This window comes from Ixodes scapularis, unplaced genomic scaffold, assembly GCF_016920785.2.
Source record: "Ixodes scapularis isolate PalLabHiFi unplaced genomic scaffold, ASM1692078v2 PGA_scaffold11__112_contigs__length_91849675, whole genome shotgun sequence".
Taxonomy (NCBI): domain Eukaryota; kingdom Metazoa; phylum Arthropoda; class Arachnida; order Ixodida; family Ixodidae; genus Ixodes; species Ixodes scapularis.
Genome location: NW_024609837.1, coordinates 41,646,256 through 41,669,578, shown reverse-complemented (window position 1 = coordinate 41,669,578; position 23,323 = coordinate 41,646,256). Strand labels below are relative to the sequence as shown.

At 48.2% G+C, this 23,323-nt stretch overlaps 1 protein-coding gene across 1 annotated transcript in view; it reads left to right on the top strand.

The window, feature by feature from the left end:
- Positions 1–3,794, top strand: part of LOC8039252 (potassium/sodium hyperpolarization-activated cyclic nucleotide-gated channel 2) — a 29,771-nt gene extending 25,977 nt beyond the window's left edge. The window contains exons 6-8 of the mRNA XM_029979889.4: positions 896–1,042; positions 2,249–2,492; positions 3,215–3,794. Of these exons, the coding sequence (XP_029835749.4) occupies positions 896–1,042; positions 2,249–2,492; positions 3,215–3,459 (636 nt within the window). The 3' untranslated portion in view covers positions 3,460–3,794. The remainder of the gene's footprint in view (positions 1–895; positions 1,043–2,248; positions 2,493–3,214) is intronic.
- The last annotated feature ends 19,529 nt before the right edge of the window (positions 3,795–23,323 follow it).

Sequence of the window (23,323 nt, the reverse complement as noted above, 5' to 3'; positions counted from 1 at the left end):
CAATTCGGAGAGCAAGTTTGTCTGCCTTTTTCTCCAGGGTTGTGGTGACGTCAGAATGCCGAGCTATGATGGTCTCTGATTGAAGGATTGTGGGTAGACCACAAGGTAGCTTGCTTTGAGGTCTACCCACTATCCTTCAATCATAGCCAATCAAAGCTCGGCGTCCGGACGTCACCATCATCCCTGCAAAAGAAGCAGAGGAACTTGGACTTCACACAAACCTCTTACGAAATCGAAGCGAGTCTGAACTTTAGTGAACCCTGATAGTTATATGATTTCAATCAGGGCTCTTGGTAACCGCTTTGTTTTTTCCCGTGTGAGCAAGCACGTGCATTAGGAAGCTTGTCAATTGTTCACGCTCAAAGCTTCAGTGCTTGCAAGCATGGGGCACCAGCCGGGACGCAGTGCTTGCCATAGATTCCTTCCAAAATGCGGTCAACTCACCCTGTCCAGAGCCGAACAAGACTTTCTAATGAGGTCAATGCACCGCCTCTCAACGCCAGGGAAAGCCAACATCTTCGAATGCAGACGGCAGAAAATGGGAAAAAATTTTTAACAATTTGCCCCATGTACGTCGTTTTTGATTCTTGAAGTCGAAGGCGCTTGAAGTAAGGCGATGTTCTTATCATAGCATCGCCATTCGTACGGAAATATTAAAGCTTTCAAGACTGCCACTGAATGTCACCGACTTGTTAAGAATGTTTGGACGCTATACACCAATTTCAAACAGTATAACTAGATCATATTTAAGAGACACAACTTTAACTTTTAGCTGAATGGTTGGAGCTTTTACTCTGAAACTAGAAAAAAATGCATGTTTCATCTAGCAGAAATTATAATATGATGAGATTCTGGCAGAGGTGCCAACCTTACTGTGACCTGCCCTTGCCCACAGATAAAGCAAGTAGAAGAATACATGGCGTACCATAAGCTTCCCAGTGGTCTTCGTCAAAGGATCACAGACTACTTTGAGCACCGCTACCAGGGAAAATTCTTCGACGAGGAGGCCATTTTCGGAGAGCTCTCAGGGGGGCTACGAGAGGTGGGCAAATCCTGAATAATTATTCAAGACTAATCTTGCACTAGATGTTCGTCAATGCTTAATTGTTGCCTCTTTTAAAGCAATACTTAAGTGGTCGTGGACAGACGACAATTAGCGATGTAATGTCATGTCTGCTATCTAGAAACTCTGGCTTTCATTTTAGAGCGCAGTCTTAGGCGCCCGTTTCCGGCTTGAGCGGCGTCGGCCTCGCCGTCGCCGTCGCCGTCGCCGTCGCCTTTGGCGTCGGCGTCAACGTCGGCGTAACCGCGAGCCCCCCCCTCACCCCCCCCCCCCCCCCCCCCCCCAAGGACCTCTTGAGCACTTCGGGAGGACCTCGGGTTCGTTCGGGAGGACCTAGGGAGGACCTGGGGTTCCTTCGGGGGGACCCCGGAAGGACCTCGGGCACCTTTGGTGACCTCGGGGAGGGTGGTCACGTGACCCCCCTTCAGTACCGTTTCCTCCTCCTCAAAAGCTACGCTCTATTTCGACATTACAGGGAGTTGTAAACGGCTTTCACTTTTTTTTAACAAAATTTACAAAAGGATCAATTAACGTATGTCGTAAAGACCGACTACTTTTTACGTTGGTGTGCCAGTTGGGAAAGAGTACGAAGCTCAAAGCTGAGTTATAAAAGTTTTATGCACTTCTATTTTGACGAATCCAAACCTATTCAATCAGTCACAACTAATCGAAAAAGAATGACCAGCAAAAAGCAATTTAGCACTCACCAAAATGTTGAGTTCGGCCAACTTGAAGGGAATATCGGACCCATAGCAAAACCAGTGTCGTCTTCGCCGTGGAGGTTAGTCTAAGCATCTTGCCAAGGTCTTAGGTTTTCACGGTTAATTGTTTCAATCACAACAACTTTAATAATATTTGGGTTAGAACGTATATTTTAATGATAGATAGACTCAGATTGAAGAGTGGCCTCTAGAAGGGAATGGTCACTTTTTGTTTCGTCCAAACGCGTACTTCTGCGGTGTTCCTCTGGGATCTTTGTGCTATTGATTGTTTAGGCGCTGATCTGATCTAGCTGATCGAACTATAGTTAGTTCCATATGCTGCAACAGTTGAGGGCCTGCAACGAACACATCCTGTTGTGTGTTGGAGGTAACCAATCCTGTGCAACTGTTGGCGTAACCTTTGCGTTTCTTCTACTGAAGTAGTCACCCTTGATTACAATGACCCGCAAACAATGTTCTGCAGGATCTAATCACCTTCAACTGCCGGACCCTGGTGGAATCGGTGCCGTTCTTCGCCAACGCTGACGCCAACTTCGTCAGTGACGTAGTATCAAAGCTTAAGTACGAGGTCTTCCAGCCAGGTGACGTCATCGTCAGGGAAGGGACGCTTGGTATCAAGATGTACCTCATCCAGGAAGGCATCGTGAATATTCTGATGAGCAACGGAGACGTAGCTATCAGTCTTTCAGATGGGTCCTATTTTGGAGGTGAGTCTAGGACGCATCTGTTAGTCCCAGTATCTTCAAAATGAATGCGTGTCTGTGCCACAAGCGTTCCTTTTCGCGTAGGAGGTGTGATACGGAAGCCAAAAGTAATCAAGCCATTCTGCGTTACGCGCCATGGTGCCAACGATTATGTAAAAAGAAAGACTTTTAGCAATGAATGATTAAAGGGGCACTTAAAGCTTGTCGCACTGACGCCATTTCTGCTGGAACACTTTCCCACCTGCGAATAACTAGATGGAGACTATTGCAGATGAAGCACTTACCATCTGGAAAACACTGTCGCACTGACGCCATTTCTCCTAGAACACTCCCCATCTGCGAATAACTAGATGAAAAGTTTTTAAATACTTTCTTGATCAACTATACTCACTATCTATGAGAAATGGTATCTTTTACCATTGTCAAAATGAGTTTAAGCACGCGGTAACAAATAAATGTTTGCGTGAAATATACACGCATGTCCGGAAGTGTTCCAGGATTATCCGATAAATATCGCCAGTGTGTTCTGGCGTCGTAAGTGATTACACGCGGTTACAATGCGCTCGTTTAGACTCAAGCACGTGTACAAGCCTTAACCCCCAAGTGAAAATAATAATGTATTTTCTTTGTCTGGCTGTTTTTGTGTGTTTGTTTGTTCCTTTGTTTAGTCAACGCAGGTGGCTTTGAATACACCAACAAGCCATTTTTTTCTGTTCTCTGCGCAGAGATGTGCCTCCTGACCAATCAGCGAAATGTGGCCAGCGTGCGCGCCGAGACCTATTGCAACCTCTTCTCCCTGTCCGTGGAGCACTTCACCGCCGTGCTCGCCGCGTACCCGCTGATGCAGCGCACCCTGGAGTGCACAGCCTCCGAGCGCCTGAACAAGATCGACGAGAACTTGGATGCGGACATAGGCCTTGCCCGGTCAGGACACCGTGAGAACAAACAATACAACGAGGATGAAAAGTGAAGACCACGAGTGGCTCTAAAAAATGAGCTTGTAATTCATGCTTACGGTTTTACACTGAAGCGTACAATCAGTGTTGTTAGGACATGCTAGACATACGTATACGTGCCACGAAGGACACTACACATGAGTGTGCAAAACTTCCGTAACATTATCATGCTGCGCTGACATTTTTGTTGGAGTGTTGCTAGGTGCACGCGCTTCGCGCACTGGCGACTTTGTCGTGGCTTGCAAAAAATACAGAGTTTTTTAAAGCCACAGATTCACTCCTCGTATACATTATACAAAAGACAATGTGTTTGGTACAGACAAGATGACAGAATCCAACCTTTTTTTTTAAGAATATATGCTGCCGCCTATAGGGACATTTGGGTTCGAAACTGCGTGGATAGAAAACAACGCGTTCGCAAGGCTTTTTATTGACCGATTTGACCACGGTATTTGGGTGCATTGGTAGGATTTCTAGGATTTTTAGACACGAGCCCTGCGGGTGAGCGAGTCTTGTTCGCGTTTGAGGCGGACAATTGGGTAATCGTTACCCAAAACTGCGCGAAACCCTACCTGACCGCTGTACATGTAAACAAACCCCATGTTGTTGTGGCAAGAGTCCATGCCGCTAGGCTCACAAGAAAAAGACTTACGATAGCGGATGATAACCGACACCGTACAGTCGAAAACGTTTCAATAACATAAGATAGCTGATTAAGCATTCCATTAAAACAGATGGGCTCACGCAATGACGACAACACGATCGCTGTCGTTGCTTCGTTCCTTCGACGCGATGAAAAGTATCCCTCTCTCCTCTTTTCGCCTACATACTTGCGTTGAACACCTCACGTTAACATTTGGAGGGGGCTGAACGGTTTGGATCAAAACAAATAGAGCGTCCGCTAAATTACCCAAGCACCAAAGAGCATGCTGGGGACGTAGGTACACATGCTGCACGCGCTCACCTTAATTCCCTATACAAAAGAGTCGGAGAAAATAACCAAAATAAAGCGTTTCTGGAACGCGTGTGCGAAGTGTCATTTGTTTTAGATTTTCGCATTGGAACAGTTTCAGCTACACAAGACAGCACGCGCAGCACGTGTACCTACATTCCCGGCATTCTCTTTGATGCTTGGGTAACTCGGCGGAACGCCTATTTACCCCTGGAAAATAAATTAAAAAAACTATTTTCATCGAAAAAGGGTAGGAAAACGAGGTTTGTGCCCAACATTTAAGATGACACATCTGTTCCGGTAGCTCGCAATTTCGAACCCAGGAGCGTCGAGTATCGCACGCATGCGCACTGCTCTGGGCACATCCGAAAAAGGTGGATTATGCGCGGACACGCCTCCGGCATATTTGATATATGCGACGAATATGTCTGCAGCCGTTTTGTTCGTACGATCAGTGCAACAGAACCGTCATCCACGGCAGACTTGCACGGTACTCACTACAAGTTGGTAGAAAGTTTTAGAAAGCGTTTTTGCACATTTGACATGGTACGATGGGCCCTCCGATACGAACTGCGCATATGCGCGTCTTCTGCTGTAGCGCATGCGCAGTTGGTGCCGGAGGGCCCATCGCACCGTATCGGACGTGCAAACACGGTTTCCTAAAACTTTCTAATAGAGAGCTTTAGGGAACCGTATTTCCACATTCGATACGGTAGGATGGGCCCTCCGGTAAGAACTGCACACGTGCTACAGGAGAAGACATGCGCATACGCAGTTCGTACCGGAGGGCCTATTGAACCGTATTGGATGTGCAGTAACGGTTCCCTAAAGCTCTCTAACCAAATAACTTAAAATCGGCTCCTTTTTGAAATAGATTTGTCATCATTGTATCACATTTTACATGGAAATTGTGAGTAATCGGATTACTTTCGGAAGAATTAAAACTATACTTGTAACAATTACAATTTTCCCCTCCCTTTTTTAAGGGTGCCCTTTGTTTGTACAGGCCTTCTACCATGAAATCCTCCAACCAAGTCTCCGATTTATCCAAACTGGTGCATTAAGAAGATAAATAGCTCCTAAATCGGTGATTCTAATTAGATAATAGGCAGTACGAAAAGCCTGTTTTCAAACCAGCAGAAAGCTCTGTCGGCTTGGAAATCTGAAGTAATTGGAAAAGTAACGGTTACTTCTTTAAGTAACAGCCAATTATTTCTTTCTCCAGCAATAAAGTAATCTACTTTAACACTTTTCAACTAGAAGTAATTGTAATTGTAAAAGATTACTTATTTTCGAATAACGTGTAAAAGAATGCCCACAGGGAAGAAGCACGCTTCAGACAGTTTCTGCAGATTGTCTTTTGCGTGATGTATTAGAGTGTCATTGTAGCTTTGAGCTCCGACCGACTTTGCCTTCTGCGAATTTATCACCTGGTGTTTCGCTCGTGCCTCGATTATCGCAGTATTGTATATGTATCGTCAAGGTTTCTTTCTGGAGGTCGTTCTACTAATAATCATCGCCCAATCGGTATGCGTTTCGCTCGCCACCCAGGGAGTGATGTGACACAACGAGAAGACAACGAATGCGTTTACTGTACAGTGCTAATCACACTTCTCTATAACGCGCGAGCGTGCGGCTTTCTCCGGGGAGCGCTAGACTGGTGGCATTCGTGGAAACTAAGCTAGTCACGTGGCGCAACATAGACCGGCCCGCTCGAGGGGTGTCCTGCCCACTCTATCAGCTGGCGGCGAACGCGGAACGCTGCTTTCACGCTTTTTACAAACATCATTGCTCGAACAATAAACAAACTGAAGCATGATGATGTCGTCCTCAAAAAACAAAAATATTTCACAAAGCACTTTACTTTTATCGCTTATCAGCTGATAGAGTAGGCAGGACACCCCTCGAGCGGGCCGTTCCATGTTGCGTCACGTGACTAGCTTAGTTTCTGCGAATGCCACCAGTCTAGCGCTCCCCGGAGAAGGCCGCAGGCTCGCGCGTTATAGACAAGTGTGATTAGCACTGTACCTCCCGGTTGCCCTTCGTCGAGAACCGGCAGTCCGGGCCCGCCGACCGTTGTCGTCGCCCGTCGATCAGAGCTCGCAGTCGGAGTTCGTGTACATGCATGGGGATGGCCCTTCCCTCGCCAGCGCTGCGTAGGCTGGCTGCCCCGGGCTATCGCAGCCCGAGTCTCGCTGCGGAACCACCCCGGGATCGTCATACACCAGGTCGGTATGGCCAGGGCTCGCCGTTTCCACCGGCCCGTCTCCAAACCTCCCTGGTGGACAGCTCCGGGGTTCGCCATGAGCCAGGCCAAGCAGCCCGGCTCCGTCGTTCCTGCCCAGCTCCAGCCTCGCTGAACACGCACTGTCTCGCGCCAGCCCGTGACTTCTCCTCCGACCGCCTGTCACGTGCCCTCTGCCTCGTCTTTCACCCTCGGCTCCCACAGACCTTAAGCTCAATGTACGCTCGATACGATCCATCACCGTGGAGTGCGACAGCCGACACCTGCTCAGTCGTTATGCGGAACACATTGAGTCATGGCTGCAGAAGTAAAAAGTTTCTTCGTGGTTTATGTACTATATTAGAATCCACTCCGTTTCCTAGCGTTCTTCGCGTGAGTTTACGGGTTGGTTCTTCTAGGTAACGTGAAGAACCGACCCATAATAGGGCTCACTCTATTTAGTATGTGTAACGAATTAAGCAACAGGATGCATTGTTCCGGAGTACCCTTTGACTCCCGTTTCGGAAAAGTCTGTCTGTGGGGTTATCAAAGTAACTGAGAGCTTAAAGGGGCACTGACACATCAAAATTATATTTTTTTATTATCCGAAACGATTGAAGACGATGTTAGGACATTATCCTCAAAATTCAAAATTTAGAAATTCAGTATTTGTGAAGTAAAAAAACAATATCCAAATGCCGAATTGGAAGTTCCCGCACGATCCGCGCCGGTGCGTTGACGTCAAATATTGCGGAGTCCTGAGAGTCCACTTTCTTTCACGACTTCCTGCTGTTGCTATGGCAACCCAAAGCGAGGAGGAAAGGAGCGAGCGCCGGCGGACCGGTTTTGAGCGGTGTCGACTATTTTCCGTGGTAGGATACAAATCCAGGAGACGGCACCACAACGGACTCCGATCTTTGGTATTTCAAAAAGGAGGGCCGTAGTGCGCTCGCAATTGCGTTAAAAAACATGTTTTACGATTGCCGTTATTAAATGTTATAGAAATGTCACCTACAAAGCTTCTAAATTTCATGATTCTTGACGTCACGAATCAAAAGAAGCGAGGAGGCGAGAGGCGGGAGAATAAAACGCCAAAAATAAAAAGGCGCGCCACGCGCAAAATCTTTTTTTTCGCGATGCGTTTTTTTTTTTTCGCGTTTATGACCACAATTTGCATCGTTTTAGACAATGAAAAAAAATATGACCTTTGGGGTGTCAGTGCCCCTTTAAGAATGACAAGACGTGGGTCATCTGCATATTTTTATCGCACCGCGGCCAATCAGATCGCAGCATGAGCCAATAAGAACGTCGAAGAACGACTCACGAAGCACAAAAACTCATATTTACAGACAAACCGGAACTCCCCTACGCATGCGCGATGGGTTGTGGGCAAGACGTGCACCGTCTTTCATCAAGAAACTGTTGGAATGAGATGTCCGCGTCGGTGTGAGACCCCGTGCTTCTCTATAACGCGCGAGCGTGCGGCTTTCTCCGGGGAGCGCTAGACTGGTGGCATTCGTGGAAACTAAGCTAGTCACGTGGCGCAACATAGACCGGCCCGCTCGAGGGGTGTCCTGCCCACTCTATCAGCTGGCGGCGAACGCGGAACGCTGCTTTCACGCTTTTTACAAACATCATTGCTCGAACAATAAACAAACTGAAGCATGATGATGTCGTCCTCAAAAAACAAAAATATTTCACAAAGCACTTTACTTTTATCGCTTATCAGCTGATAGAGTAGGCAGGACATCCCTCGAGCGGGCCGTTCCATGTTGCGTCACGTGACTAGCTTAGTTTCTGCGAATGCCACCAGTCTAGCGCTCCCCGGAGAAGGCCGCAGGCTCGCGCGTTATAGACAAGTGTGATTAGCACTGTACCTCCCGGTTGCCCTTCGTCGAGAACCGGCAGTCCGGGCCCGCCGACCGTTGTCGTCGCCCGTCGATCAGAGCTCGCAGTCGGAGTTCGTGTACATGCATGGGGATGGCCCTTCCCTCGCCAGCGCTGCGTAGGCTGGCTGCCCCGGGCTATCGCAGCCCGAGTCTCGCTGCGGAACCACCCCGGGATCGTCATACACCAGGTCGGTATGGCCAGGGCTCGCCGTTTCCACCGGCCCGTCTCCAAACCTCCCTGGTGGACAGCTCCGGGGTTCGCCATGAGCCAGGCCAAGCAGCCCGGCTCCGTCGTTCCTGCCCAGCTCCAGCCTCGCTGAACACGCACTGTCTCGCGCCAGCCCGTGACTTCTCCTCCGACCGCCTGTCACGTGCCCTCTGCCTCGTCTTTCACCCTCGGCTCCCACAGACCTTAAGCTCAATGTACGCTCGATACGATCCATCACCGTGGAGTGCGACAGCCGACACCTGCTCAGTCGTTATGCGGAACACATTGAGTCATGGCTGCAGAAGTAAAAAGTTTCTTCGTGGTTTATGTACTATATTAGAATCCACTCCGTTTCCTAGCGTTCTTCGCGTGAGTTTACGGGTTGGTTCTTCTAGGTAACGTGAAGAACCGACCCATATTAGGCCTCACTCTATTTAGTATGTGTAACGAATTAAGCAACAGGATGCATTGTTCCGGAGTACCCTTTGACTCCCGTTTCGGAAAAGTCTGTCTGTGGGGTTATCAAAGTAACTGAGAGCTTAAAGGGGCACTGACACATCAAAATTATATTTTTTTATTATCCGAAACGATTGAAGACGATGTTAGGACATTATCCTCAAAATTCAAAATTTAGAAATTCAGTATTTGTGAAGTAAAAAAACAATATCCAAATGCCGAATTGGAAGTTCCCGCACGATCCGCGCCGGTGCGTTGACGTCAAATATTGCGGAGTCCTGAGAGTCCACTTTCTTTCACGACTTCCTGCTGTTGCTATGGCAACCCAAAGCGAGGAGGAAAGGAGCGAGCGCCGGCGGACCGGTTTTGAGCGGTGTCGACTATTTTCCGTGGTAGGATACAAATCCAGGAGACGGCACCACAACGGACTCCGATCTTTGGTATTTCAAAAAGGAGGGCCGTAGTGCGCTCGCAATTGCGTTAAAAAACATGTTTTACGATTGCCGTTATTAAATGTTATAGAAATGTCACCTACAAAGCTTCTAAATTTCATGATTCTTGACGTCACGAATCAAAAGAAGCGAGGAGGCGAGAGGCGGGAGAATAAAACGCCAAAAATAAAAAGGCGCGCCACGCGCAAAATCTTTTTTTTCGCGATGCGTTTTTTTTTTTTTCGCGTTTATGACCACAATTTGCATCGTTTTAGACAATGAAAAAAAATATGACCTTTGGGGTGTCAGTGCCCCTTTAAGAATGACAAGACGTGGGTCATCTGCATATTTTTATCGCACCGCGGCCAATCAGATCGCAGCATGAGCCAATAAGAACGTCGAAGAACGACTCACGAAGCACAAAAACTCATATTTACAGACAAACCGGAACTCCCCTACGCATGCGCGATGGGTTGTGGGCAAGACGTGCACCGTCTTTCATCAAGAAACTGTTGGAATGAGATGTCCGCGTCGGTGTGAGACCCCGTGCTTTTTTTCCGTTGGAATTGTTGCCAGCAAAGTCTCACTACTACTGTGCCCTCTGTGAAATTAGAAGTCTTGCCAGAAAAGTCTCACTACTTCTGTGCCCTCAGTGAAATTAGAAGAGATTGGTCGCATTGCAAACTTCGCGTGCATCATGTGACATTCGGCGATATGTTCCGCATAGACGCGACAAAAGAGACGCTAAAGCCAAAATCATAAATGACATTCTGCTTGTTATTTATGGTTGCAACATAAAAAAAAGCGTAGACAAGATGGGGTACTCAACGTCGAAAGTGAATATCACAAGAAAAATCGGATCAAGGGAATCAGGCAAAATATCTATGATCGCCACCGGTTGCAACGGTCAACATAAACTTTTATGAATGATCTACTACACAGAACCAATTTGCCCAGAACACCCTTCAAGATTGCTAGTTTTCACGTGGAACGTGCTTTGTCTAGTGAAGGGGTGTTTTGAAATTTGCGAACCCGAAAAGTGAAGACGCCGATTAACTCGATGCTGATTGGCTAAGCCAAGTGATGACGTCACACCCCCTAGTTCAACGCTGATTGGCTGGTTCAGGCTTTCCAAGAGCGCCAGCGGTTTAAAACCCTGTAAGCGCCGGTATCTTCATTCCAAGAACTGCTATCGAGTGTGCATGCCACGCGTTAAGTCAGTCGCTAAACTAATCGATGAAGAGCTCCGACAGTGTAGGCGTCAATAGCAGACGAGTCTGTCTGGGTTATTGTGTTGCACGTTCCAACTTCCACGTGCAACACAATTACCCGCAATGTGCTATGTTTAGAGGTCTACAATGATTTAGTAGGGCAATTACCATGTCGACGGGGTGTATACTCTTGTCGGGGTCTACGTGTCGGTGCCATATGAACTGTACTTTGCATCTTACTAAAATTCCCTGCGCATGATTTGGAGTACTGTAAACACTTACCTCGGTTCTGCATAAAAAAATAATTGATATAACGTTTATTGAAAATATTCGAAAAGCAAAAGACCATATTATGAAAGCGTCTTTTCACATCGTTATTTCGCACAGTGACTAGCTCCTTTTACAACACAGTAGTGCTCAAATTTTTTTTAATCTACCGTTAGGCTATATTGACTGTCTTCTAATATTAAGCTCGGGCTTGTAATATATAGCTTTTTTTTGTGTGTTCAGCAACCACCTTTGGTACTTTTGCTATAATCGCTTTACACATTATATATCTTCTAGCGTCAATTTGGTTTCGTTTGTTTAGGTCTATTTTTGTTTTCTTTCTTGTTTTTTTTTATCGTTTATACTGTTTAATTGCAGACTACGTTCATTCCGTGTTCTAAATCCACCCCCCCCCCCCCTTGAAATTCGTCCTCTGGGTGCCCTTGAGGTCAGTAAAATGAATAATAAATGAATAAATTTTCATTTAATTATATTTTATTATCACAAACGCACGAGACGTGCGAGCGCATTACACAAGGCGGGAAACTCGTAGCATACATATAGATAAGCTTCAAAGCAATTTACGCGTAAATACTATTCACATCATACAAAATCAAAGAGAAAAGCGTGCACACAAAATACGACAAGGTGTGTAGTTGGGCTAGTTGGTTGGCCATGTTGAAAATGTATTAGAAGTGAGCAAAAATAGACGATAGACCAGTGGAAGGAGAACGCAGAAAGAACGTCGAATTTAACTGAAACATTTACTTCTGTCCAGTACAGCAAGTAAGCATAAAAAAACCGGATAGACACAAAAACAATCAACCCGATAAGGCATTCCTCCCGACCATGACGACACGCGCCTGCAGGTACTTGCCCATGTTCCTAATAAAACAAACCTCGTTACTCGCTAGGGCTACGGACGGAGTTTTCACACACATTCCCGCGTTATAGCTTGGAAGAAAATAGGACGCGTCAATTTCCATGGCAGACTTGCTTCTGTGTGGCGCTAAAATGCTAATGTCATCAAATAGCGCAGCACATGCATACCTATCACAATGAACCGCGATGTGTACAGACGGGAAGGAGCGCAAGGAAAAAAAAGTGTCACCTCGCCCGGACAGTAACGCACCTGCCCGTCTGACTAACGTACACCTTGCCACAGGACAAGGGAATCAGTTACGCTACCCCACCAGCGCAAACGACATACGGATTGCGGTGTTTGACCTCACAGTGCGCTTTCGGGCGTTCACCTCGCTTTCGGGCATCCAGAGGCTAATGGCACTAAACAGTGACAAATGCAAATCAATGAGAGTATCACGTTCTCAATATGTGTGTCATTCCTACCATCTTAACACTAAACCTCTCGCTGCTGTTTCTCTTTATAACTATCTTGGAGTTTCCATAACGTCAACGATTTCTTGGAAGATTCATGTCGAGTATGCAGTTAACAGTGCTAACCGCATGTTAGTGTACTTAAGAATAAATTTGTGCATGATTTGGGTATGGATCTTGGATCTAGTGTGCATGATTTGGGTATGGATCTTGGTTTGGTTATCACTTCTTGGTGATATTGTCACGAACGACGAGGTCATAGATCAAATAAAAACTCAGGATTCTAAAATGTTTAATTCGCCGAACTTGCGTCCAAAACAAAAAGAAACACAAGATAACAACAGAGCGTCGCAAGCGTCGAAGCCGGCGTAACAGCAGTATGGAGCGTTGGGGTGAGACCACGGTGTAAGATACACTTTTTAGGTGAGGACACGGCGGGGCTGAACGCGCGGCGCGAGGAATCAGATAGTGTTCGTTCGACGGGCACTCGAAAGGATGCATCATTCCGCTGTCATCGTGCCCGCGGCTGACAGTGTCGCCGGCGGTCAAACGGCGAAACTGTGTGAGAGCGAAAAAAAGTATTTCGCTGCCATGACACGTCGGTACGCTGTGGCAACATTACCAGAACCACTAAGTTTGGAAACTGCCATAGAGACTACTCTGAAAAAGTGGCCTCGATCTGTCCTCCAGAACCGAGCTAATGGCGAACACAACGCCGCCATTTCTCCCGCAGCGGACACTCGAGGAACTGCACGTTACTTCTATTTTGGCTTTAATCAGCCATTTTGGCGCCGAAACAGATACAGCGGAAGAGGTTACAGGGGTGCCACCCCTGTCTCCCCAGCGGACGCGCCGCGAGTTACTACCGAAGTTAAAATGTACCTAGGCCGGGACGCGCTACCTGAAAGCACCGCTGAGGCATGGTTGTATAAAAACAATATTAATTGTTCCGCAAATCCTTTCAAACTAAAGATTATAAAAACATCACACACCTTCATTTTGTACTAAACTAAAAAAATTCATACAAAAAGAGTCTTTTCCGTTTGTTTTTACACAAAAACATGCTTTCTAAAAGCTCAAGGTGACCACAGTATATACAGACAAATAGAAAAAAATGGCGCTGTTGTTGTATTTAGCTCGGTCTCAGTGGACGCCAGCGGCCCAGGTTCCGACGGCGAGCTTCCCAACTGAGTGTTTTAGTAACGTTGACCGTGGTGTTTCTGCACGTGTGACAACCTCGCTGGAGCTCTGCGCGTGCGTTACATGAGGCGACACGAGCCGTCTTGTACGTGCCCATAGGGAGCCTACGTGCCCACGGGTCGACGAGTCACCTGCCGGCGCCACTTGACACCATAGTGAGAGAGAGAAAGAGAGAAAGTGAAGAGCGAACTTTATCGGGCACGTAGTGAGGAGCGCGCTGTCCTCACCTCATCTTACACCGTGGGCGAGGCTGACTCCGGAACGCCACGCGCAGCACCTGTTGTACCCACATGGGTTTCTGGAAAATTCGGCGTAGAACATTCGCAACTCTATCAGGCGAGAAGGTTCTCGAACTTACGAAATGGTGAGTTGAAAGATTAAATTGAAGAGGAGTCAGCTCACTGGAATGAAACCTTGAGCCTCGGCGTGATAGCCAAGCGTTGTAACCATTCGGCCGCGCGATCACTCGGCAACGTGCGCTGCATTACTACCCCCTTTTAAAAGCGCATCATCTCGATGCGACGTGCCAGGAAACAAAGCAAAAAAAAATAATGGCACACATGCGGAGGCTTGTAAAAGAAAGTCCTATCGAGCGTAGAAAAAAGCGCGGTTCATAGTCCTATCGCTTGTTGTACGGCTTGAGGCGTACGACGTGGACGACTTCCGGCCGTGGAGGGCGGCGTGATGAAGTCCGTGTTCCGTCGGGCATCATCATCTCGTAATTCAGATCCCCTAGTCGACGAAGCAATTTGTGGGGTCCGAAGTAGCGTTTTAACAGCTTCTCGCTGAGACCGTGGCGGCAAATCGGTGTCCACACCCACACCCTGTCTCCGAACTGGAAGTCGCGGTCTCGACGACGAAGGTTGTAGCGGCCAGTGTCGACACGTTGTTGGGCTTTTATCCGGGGTCTGGCGAGCGGACGGACTTCTTCTGCCCGTTCCGTAACCAACTGGGCGTGGTCGCTTCCGTCGACAGCTGGTTCCGACGGTAACGTCACGTCTAACATTGTGGTTACTTTGCGAACATAAACCAGTATAAAGGCTGGTTCAGACATGTACAACGAGCGCGATGCGTCCGTTGCAACCGAAGCGACCGGAACGACCGCTCTGCGCCGCGCGTACACACACCTGCAACCACTGCAACAAGCGCAGCGGGTCGGCAGCACGGCGACCGCCTCTCCGTTGCCGTCAGCTGTTTCAGCGGTGCCTCCAAAAAGAAGGGGACGCGCTGCCACTCACTTGCGTAACAGAAAATAGACAGACCGTCTTCTATGACCTCAAGCTTTATTACTCTTTTCAGGATACGCTTGCAGGGTAGTGCATTAAAAAAAAAAAAAAAGAGAGAGATGCAGTACGCCGTCTTGCACGATCACGACTTTAATACACGACTTTGCCAACAGTACAAATCTCGCCACACGCCTTTTCTACGATTATAAAAGACGGTGTAATCTTAGCAACGATATAGCAACGTAGAAATATAATTTGACAGACGATGCGAGCGTTCAGGATTGCTAACACTAATCACCTTTTTCGGGCGATGAAAACGAGTAAAAAATTCGCATCCTTTATACGGTACGCACCAGTAATACATTGAACTTGGGCACACGCAAGGAATGCGCCAAATCAGAAATCCGGGCGATGTTCGAGGACACAAATGCTTAGAAAGCACCACTGTAGTCGAAGTAAACAAACACGACGGCACGGGCGTTTCTGCTGTCTTGAGAGTACAACCACGACATCGCCGCACGAGTAGGTGGATCTTCCCTTCTAATACGTGCTGGGTTATCAGAGCGACACACGACGAAAATTCACAGTCAAGGCTAGCGCTTTTACGCGGAACGATGAACTTTCACCCCGACGTCGACGATCACCACCGACGCCATGTTTGCAGACAGAAGGAGTCGGCCCGCGACCGGCAGACCGGCATGCAACGCGCTCGACCCATTCTCCTCGACCTGTGATTGGTCTGTCGTTGCGGTCGCTTCGGTCGTTTGCAACGCATCGGGGAAAGTTGGGCTCGCTCCAACTCCTTGCGTCGTGAACGACACGTGCGTGCATCCCTCCGTCGCTATGGCAACTGACGGTTGCAGACCGTTGCAACGGTCGTTTCGGTTGTTTCGGTCGTTCCGGTCACTACGAACGCATATGTGTGAACGGGCCTTAAAGGGTGTCACCCCGGTGGTTCCTTGCACGGCCGTGTTGTAAGCAATAGTGACGTACGGCAACACCTCGTCGAATATCTTGTGCTCCACGTCGACGTAAGTACATGGAGATCATGATGGCGATGGTGTTGTTGAGTCTCTCCGTCAGCCCGTTGGTCTGCGGGTGGTACGCCGTGGTGCGACGATGGCTGGTGTGGCTGAGATCAAGGATTTCTTGCGTCAGCTTGGACAGGAACGATGAACCACGGTCTGTAATCAGAACTTCGGGAGCGCCGTGCCGGAGAATCATGGATTCGAGGAAAAACTGGGCGACTTCCGCAGCAGTTCCTGCAGCAATGGCTTCAGTGTCGGCGTACAGGGAGAGATAATCTGTGGCGATGATTATCCAGCAGTTTCCGGAAGTTGACAGGGTTAAGTTGATCCATTCAAATCTGCTGGACGGGTGCAGTTGGCGGAGGAATTGGCTGCAGAAGACTGGCCGGCCTCGTCGCAGGTTTCTTGCGTTGGTGGCACTCGTGGCATGATCGTGTGTATTTCTGGTCGGTTTTGGGGAGTTTAGGCAAGTAATACTTTTCACGAATACAGGCCAGTGTCTGGCTGCAGCAAAGGTGTCCGGACGTCGGGTCGTCGTGGCTGGCGTGAAAGATCTCCTCTGGAAGGTCGGTCGGGATAACCAGCAGCGACGGCGAGTTGCTGTCCCTTAAAGTTTTTTTTGTAGTGTACACCTTGTGGAATGGCGAAGGTCAGCAGGGCTTGTAAGAAACCACGTGGCATGGTTTTCCCGCGCCGTTCCAGGTGCTCTCTTAGTGCGCGCAGCTCAGGATCGTCTCGTTGACGTCGTGCCATGTCGTCGGTGTTCACTGCGCCTAGGAAGCACTTGTCGTCCTCGTCGTCGCTGCAGTCGGAAGGTGTTTCGACGGGGACTCTGGACATGCAGTCGGCGTCGCTGTGCTTGCGGCCTGACTTGTAGATTACAGTCATGTTAAAGTCTTGTAGTCGGAGACTTCATCGAGCGAGGCGTCCTGACGGCTCCTTGAGGTTCGCAAGCCAGCAGAGCGAGTGGTGGTCCGTGACTACACGGAACGGGCTCCCGTACAAGTACGGACGAAACTTCGTGATTGCCCAGGTGACCGTAAGGCATTCTTTTTCAGTCGTGGAGTAATTTTTCTCCTCCTTGGACAGTGTTCGACTTGCGTAGGCGATGACTCGCTCGGTGCTTTCTTGTACTTGAACCAGTACCGCGCCAAGTCCTCCGTTACTTGCGTCTTTGTGAACCTCGGTTTCCGTATCCTGATAAAAATTTCCAAGAATAGAAGGAGTGTGGAGTCGTCGCTTCATCTCGTCGAATGTCAGCTGCTGCTCCTCGACCCATTTGAACTTCTGAGCGTCCTTAGTGAGGTTTGTGAACGGTGCGTAAATATTTGCGAAATCCTGAATGAACCGCCGATAGTAGGCTCGTAGTCTAAGGAACCTTCGCGCGCCCTTCTTCTGTGTCGGTGCTGAACATGCAGCGACGGCGCGAGTTTTCTCTGGGTCTGGGCGAACACCTTCGTTACTAACCACGTGACCTAGGAGCTTTAGTTCGTCATATGCGAACCGACACTTTGACGGCTTAAGGGTGAGTACGGCCTTCCGTAAGGCTTGGAGAACAGCTCGGAGTCGCAGCAAGTGCTCGTCGAGGTTGACGAGACAGCTCTGCCACATCAGGCCTGCAAGGACGGTGTCCATGATACGCTAGAATGTTGCTGGCGCTGTACATAGTCCAAAGGGCATCACCTTGAGCTCGTACAGCCCACCTGGCGTGACTAAAGTGCTTCTCTCGGTTCAATTCATCGACTTCGATCTGCCAGTAACCGCTCTTCAGGTCAATCGATGAAAAATATCGGGAGTGGCGCAGCTGGTCTAACGTGTCGTCGATGCGTGGGAATAGGTAGACGTCTTTCTTCATCACCGCATTCAGCTGTCGGTGGTCCACGCGGAACCTAAGTGTTCTGTCCATCTTCTTAACCAGTACGACTGGAGAGGCTCATGGATTGCTTGAAGCTTGTATTATGTAGTCGTTCGGCATCTCTTGAACTTGCCTCCTACATCTCTTTATTTTCTTTTATGGAGACTTTGTACGGCGATCGATGCACAGGGCGCGCCTCGTCTTCGGTAACGACGCAGTGCTTCGCAACGGCGGTTTGGCGCACCTTCGATCTTTGGGGTTGGATCGCGGCTTCTGAAGTACGTGAAGCTGTGCTACCGGGACGTGTCGACTTGCCTGCTTGAGAACGAAAACAGGACTGCCTCCGTCCCCATCAGCACATCGGTGCGACAGGGGTACCCAATGACGCCCATTTTGTTCGCGCTCTACCTCGAACCTCTGTGCAGAGCTATCACGGGTGACGTGAACATCCGTGGACTAACCCTGCCGGGAGGCGCCGTAAATGTGCTTGCGTTTGCGGACGATTTAACAGTGCTGTGGTCGTCGAGATGTCAAGTGCAGGCGGCGGTACAACATATCGGCGCCTTCTGCTCTGCCTCCGGTGCCCAAATGAACGCTGGGAAATCGAAGGGAGCGTGGCTCGGCGATTGGGACTCCAAGCCGGAACAATTTCTTGGCATAAGTTTTGCGGACTCTGTGACGAACTATTTAGGAGTGAATTTGACCCGTGAGCGTCTCAGCACGGGACGTGGTGGAATCGATCTCAACCGTCTAAATGTCAAAGTGTTAGAGTGGCACGGGAGGCAGATGTCTCTGCCTACTCGGGCTTTGTATGCAATGCTTTCTTTTTTTCAACCATATGGTATCCGGCCCAAGTGGGCCGTGTGCACAAAGTGAGATTTGCAAAGTGCACCGTTTTCTTTCCACCTTTGTGTGAAAATCACTGTTTAAGCGCATGAGACGCGATAACTTGTTTTTGAGCCAAAAGAAAGGCGGCCTTGGGTTAGTAAACGTTGAGCTTAAGTTAAAAGTTCACCGTTTTATGTTTTTCAGAAGTCAGAGAAACGACATTGTTTTATCCTCCTTCAGAGTGCTCGGAGGTAATTTTTTAAAACAGTGGCTAGAAGGTGAAGCTGGGTCTTCCCGCTCACGGATCTTAAAATTCTACAAAGGAAGTGAAGCAGCGATTAAGTTTTTTAAGGACCGCTTTTCTGATGAGTACCTTGACAAGGTAAAACGAAAGACTCTGTACTGGGACACGCTCGACATGCTAATTTCTGTCCCACTGTATCGGATGTGTGAAGGAACAGCAGTGGAATCAGATGTTTTCAAACGGTTCCGACGCTATCCCGTAAGAACGGCTACAAAAACATTTTTCTTAAGTCTGCATCTGAGAGTTCCCCTGGTAAAAACATGGCTGGTGCAGAAGGGTTTTTTCGTACCGTGGTCCACGAATTGCCCGCTTTGTCCTTTTCCAGAGACTCTAGAACATGTTATCCTATTTTGGCACAAATGCTGAACTTTTTTGGGCACAGCTGCGGGTGGCACTAGAAGTTTATCTGTAAGTGTCGTGGCGAAGTGCAATGTTTCTTGAGTGTGGGCCGGGAAGAGATAGTCGAGCCTTTGAGGTTCCGACCATCCTTGGTTTGTACGCGTTGTGGAGGTCAGGAACGGATCACCTTCATGTTGTCGAAGGAGGGAAACCTGCGTGGAGTCATTTTTTTTATGTTTTTTGTGTATGCCAGCTCGCTTATAGAGACTGCAGAGCAGGAGGGGCTTGAGTGTTGGGAAACACTGAAGGCTCGGCTCGGAGTGCGCGGGTTCTCTGCCGTCACCAAGTGAGGCATGCCATTTGCGCTGCGGCGGTCTCCAGGGTTAATACTGCCTCTGCAGTTGCGTCCTTTGAACTGCGGATCAGACACGTGAACTGTTGTGTCACCTTGTGTTACTTTTCACCCTGCACACTGTGTTATGCTCTTTCGTGGTTTTTCTGCACTTTGATTGCATGAGAGAGTGTGAACAAATTTTTAAACATGTACATAAAGATCAATTTTAAATAAATAAAAAAAAAAAGCCTAACGGTTATTTTGCCTGCTTCCCACGCGAAAAGCCAGGGTTTGATTCCTGGGAGCGACGTGTCTTTTGTTTATCCCTGCAATTTAGTGTTCTGGTAAATTGGAGAATCCTGGTGCTTGTTCGAGGTTCGAATGTTCTACGCGTCGAACTTTCTGCGCCGATTATTCCAGAAGCCAATGCGTGTACGTAAGGGGCTTCGCGTAGCGAGCCGGAGTTAGTTTTTGCCCCAGAGTTCGACTCTGCTGTCACGCCAACTTCGGCACCCGCAACGGTCTGCTTTCCTCTGTTTTCTTTTTTTTTTTTAATTTTTGGGCACAAGTTTGCCCCATTAAACGTTTTAGTTTCCCCGGTTATTCTTTGTTTAACCTTGTCATTCGTGACAATATCATTGGTACATGTTATAAAAACATTTCTCGGGCAAAAAAAAAAGGAGATCTATTCAGCTATTCGGAACTTTCAGGACCTATAAGGGGAGCGCTGGTGCCTAGCAAAATGGCTGTCATCTGGATGATTGTCGTAGAATAGCAGTAAGATGTGGGGTCTGCGACGCATAGTTAATTATAGTTTTGTTTTATACGATCAGTATTAGAGCCCTACTTTATTTCTTCCCCCCCCCCCCCCCCCCCCCAGGAAGGTGTAGGCAAGCACCTTTCTTGTAAAGCCGATCATGCAGGAGCTAGGGAGCGCGATCCTCACACTGCGGTAGCACCATCGCTGAAAGTTGCGAATAGTAACATCGCTGAATATTAGCTCCTGTGGTGGGCCTTAGACGCATCGTTTAACTACAATCTATATTCGCTATATGGGGAGTTCACTATAAACGAACTTGGAATACGGAAATGAGTAAATGGATAACAAACAGAGCCTACATAATAGCCACGGCACTCGTCGCACTTCCTTCAAATAGGTTGCGTTCAGAAAGGCACTCAACATTGGGAGACGCTTTATTGGCATTTTGAAAGGTCATCCTGCCCGTAGTTAGTTTCCACTCCTCTTCTATGCTTATCAATGTTCGCTTACAGACAGTGTTCGCGAGGGCAATAAGTGCCGGACTGACGACAAAAAGAAAAGAAACAAAAGAAGCGTCAACGTTTTGCCTTGGCGGAGTTACATATGCAACAAGCAACAAAAAAGGTGTTATTTTTGTGTGATATTTTTTTTCTATTTGTTTTTTCTTGACACTGAAGTCTGCAACGTTGTCGTGGGTCGTTTCCCGTTGTGCCTGGCACCTCATTGTGACAATCATAACTCCCGTAAAACTACCACTTTTGTTTCAGGATTTTTCGGGGGAAACTTTAGGAAAAAAGAGACGCCTCTGGGAAGGCGAGGGGGAACATTTTCATCGTACGAACTTTGGGGTGAAAGATGAGTCACAATCGGCACAAAAACAATGTTTTCATGAGCTTAATTTTAGTCATCGTAGCTTATCGGAGCTAGCAGCAGGATTTAGTTGGTCGAGAGAACGTTCAAGTTTGCTCGTGACACGCCCATGCCACTTCATGCCAAAAAACTCGGAAAATTGCGGTATGTCAAGAATGTATTTGAGATAATGAGTACAAGATAATCAAAAATGTAATTTAAATACAATATCAGATACTCTCAGTCAAAAGTATTTGCATGATACCAAGATACTTCAAAACGTATATGAAATACCGTATCCTGAGCAGAGTATATGAGATAGGCACACGTCTGGTATGAAACAAAGAGTCGTGACGGCTGTGGACGTTTTTCAAGAGAATGTAAATCGAGTTTGTTCACATGGACGCCAGCAACCCCGGACTCGGCGCGGTACTCGTTCGAAGACCAGACGGAGCAGAGAGGGTGATCGCTTACGCAAGCCGGGCACTGTCCAAGGCAGAAAAAAATTACTCTACGAACGACAAGGAATGTCTGACGAAAGTAATCCCTGGAGACAAGAGGGACAGAGGACAAACATAAAACTCCAAACACAGCTATGTGACTGGTGAGCGACCGAAAAAATCCGCCTGGTCCGGGTATCGAACCCGGGACCTCTCCATTACATGCGGAGCGCTCTACCAACTGAGCTAAGCAGGGGTTAGACGTCAGTAGAGCAAACAGGTTTTATCAGCTGCCACCAGTCGAACACCAACAAGGGTGAAGCTTGCAATTTAAGGTTATAATTATAAAGCAATTAAATGCAAAGGTGCAAGCGAACTGGACAAGAATGACGAAAGTAATCCCTGGAGAAGGGGAACAAGAGGGACAGAGGACAAACATAAAGTAATCCCCTTCTCCAGGGATTACTTTCGTCATTCTTGTCCAGCTCGCTTGCACCTTTGCATTTAATTGCTTTATAATTATAACCTTAAATTGCAAGCTTCACCCTTGTTGGTGTTCGACTGGTGGCAGCTGATAAAACCTGTTTGCTCTACTGACGTCTAACCCCTGGTTAGCTCAGTTGGTAGAGCGCTCCACATGTCATGGAGAGGTCCCGGGTTCGATACCCGGACCAGGCTGATTTTTTCGGTCGCTCACCAGTCACATAGCTGTGTTTGGAGTTTTATGTTTGTCCTCTGTCCCTCTTGTTCCCCTTCTCCAGGGACTACTTTCGCCCTTCTTGTCCAGCTCGCTTGCACCTTTGCATTTAATTGCTTTATAATTAGAAAAAAAAAGAATGTCTCGCTGTCGCCTGGGTGTTAACCTAGTTCAGCCCCTACCTCCACGTGATCCCATTCCGCGTTGTCACGAACCACCACGCTCTCTGTTGACTCGCCAACCTCAAGGACCCGTTAGGACGCCTCGCTCGCTGGAGTTTTCGACTGCAAGAATTCGACGTAATCAACGTGCATACGTCTGGCCGCTAGCATAACGACGCCGACTGTTTGTCAAGGGCCCCAGTCGAATCTCCTCCAGACAGCAGTGATGACGACGATGACGCCCGATTTCTCGGCGCAGTTACAGATACAAACATGGGAGCACTTCAACAAGACGACCCGGAACTTCGCGCCGTGATTGACTACCTCGAAGGTATATAAAGTTCAGTACCACGAGTCTTGGCCCGAGACTTGTCAAGCTTTGTTCAGCGGCGAAGCGTGCTCTTCAACAAGAACCTCGGAACCAGCAACCCTGCCTGGCGGTTGGTTGGTCCTGCCATTCTGCGAGAAGAAATCTTTCAAACATGCCACGACGACCCGACGGCTGGATACCTTGGCTACGGCAGGACGCTCGCCCGGATTCGTGACAAGTACTACTGGCCGAAACTCCCAAAAACCGTCCATCTGCACACACGGTCGTGCCATGAGTTCAAAAAACGCAAGAAGCCTCAGACGAAGCCAGCAGGACTCCTGCAGCCGATATCTGCCCCGACTACGCCCTTCCAGCAGTTTGGCATGGATATCTTTGAGCCGTTCCCAACATCGACGCAAGGAAACCGGCGGATTATCGTCGCGACCGATTATTTTACACGATACGCAGAGACGAAAGCCCTTCCATCGGGAACAGAGGTTGAAGTCGCTAAGTTTTTTGTCCAGTTCATCCTCCTTCGACACGACGCACCTGAAGTGCTGATCACAGATCGAAG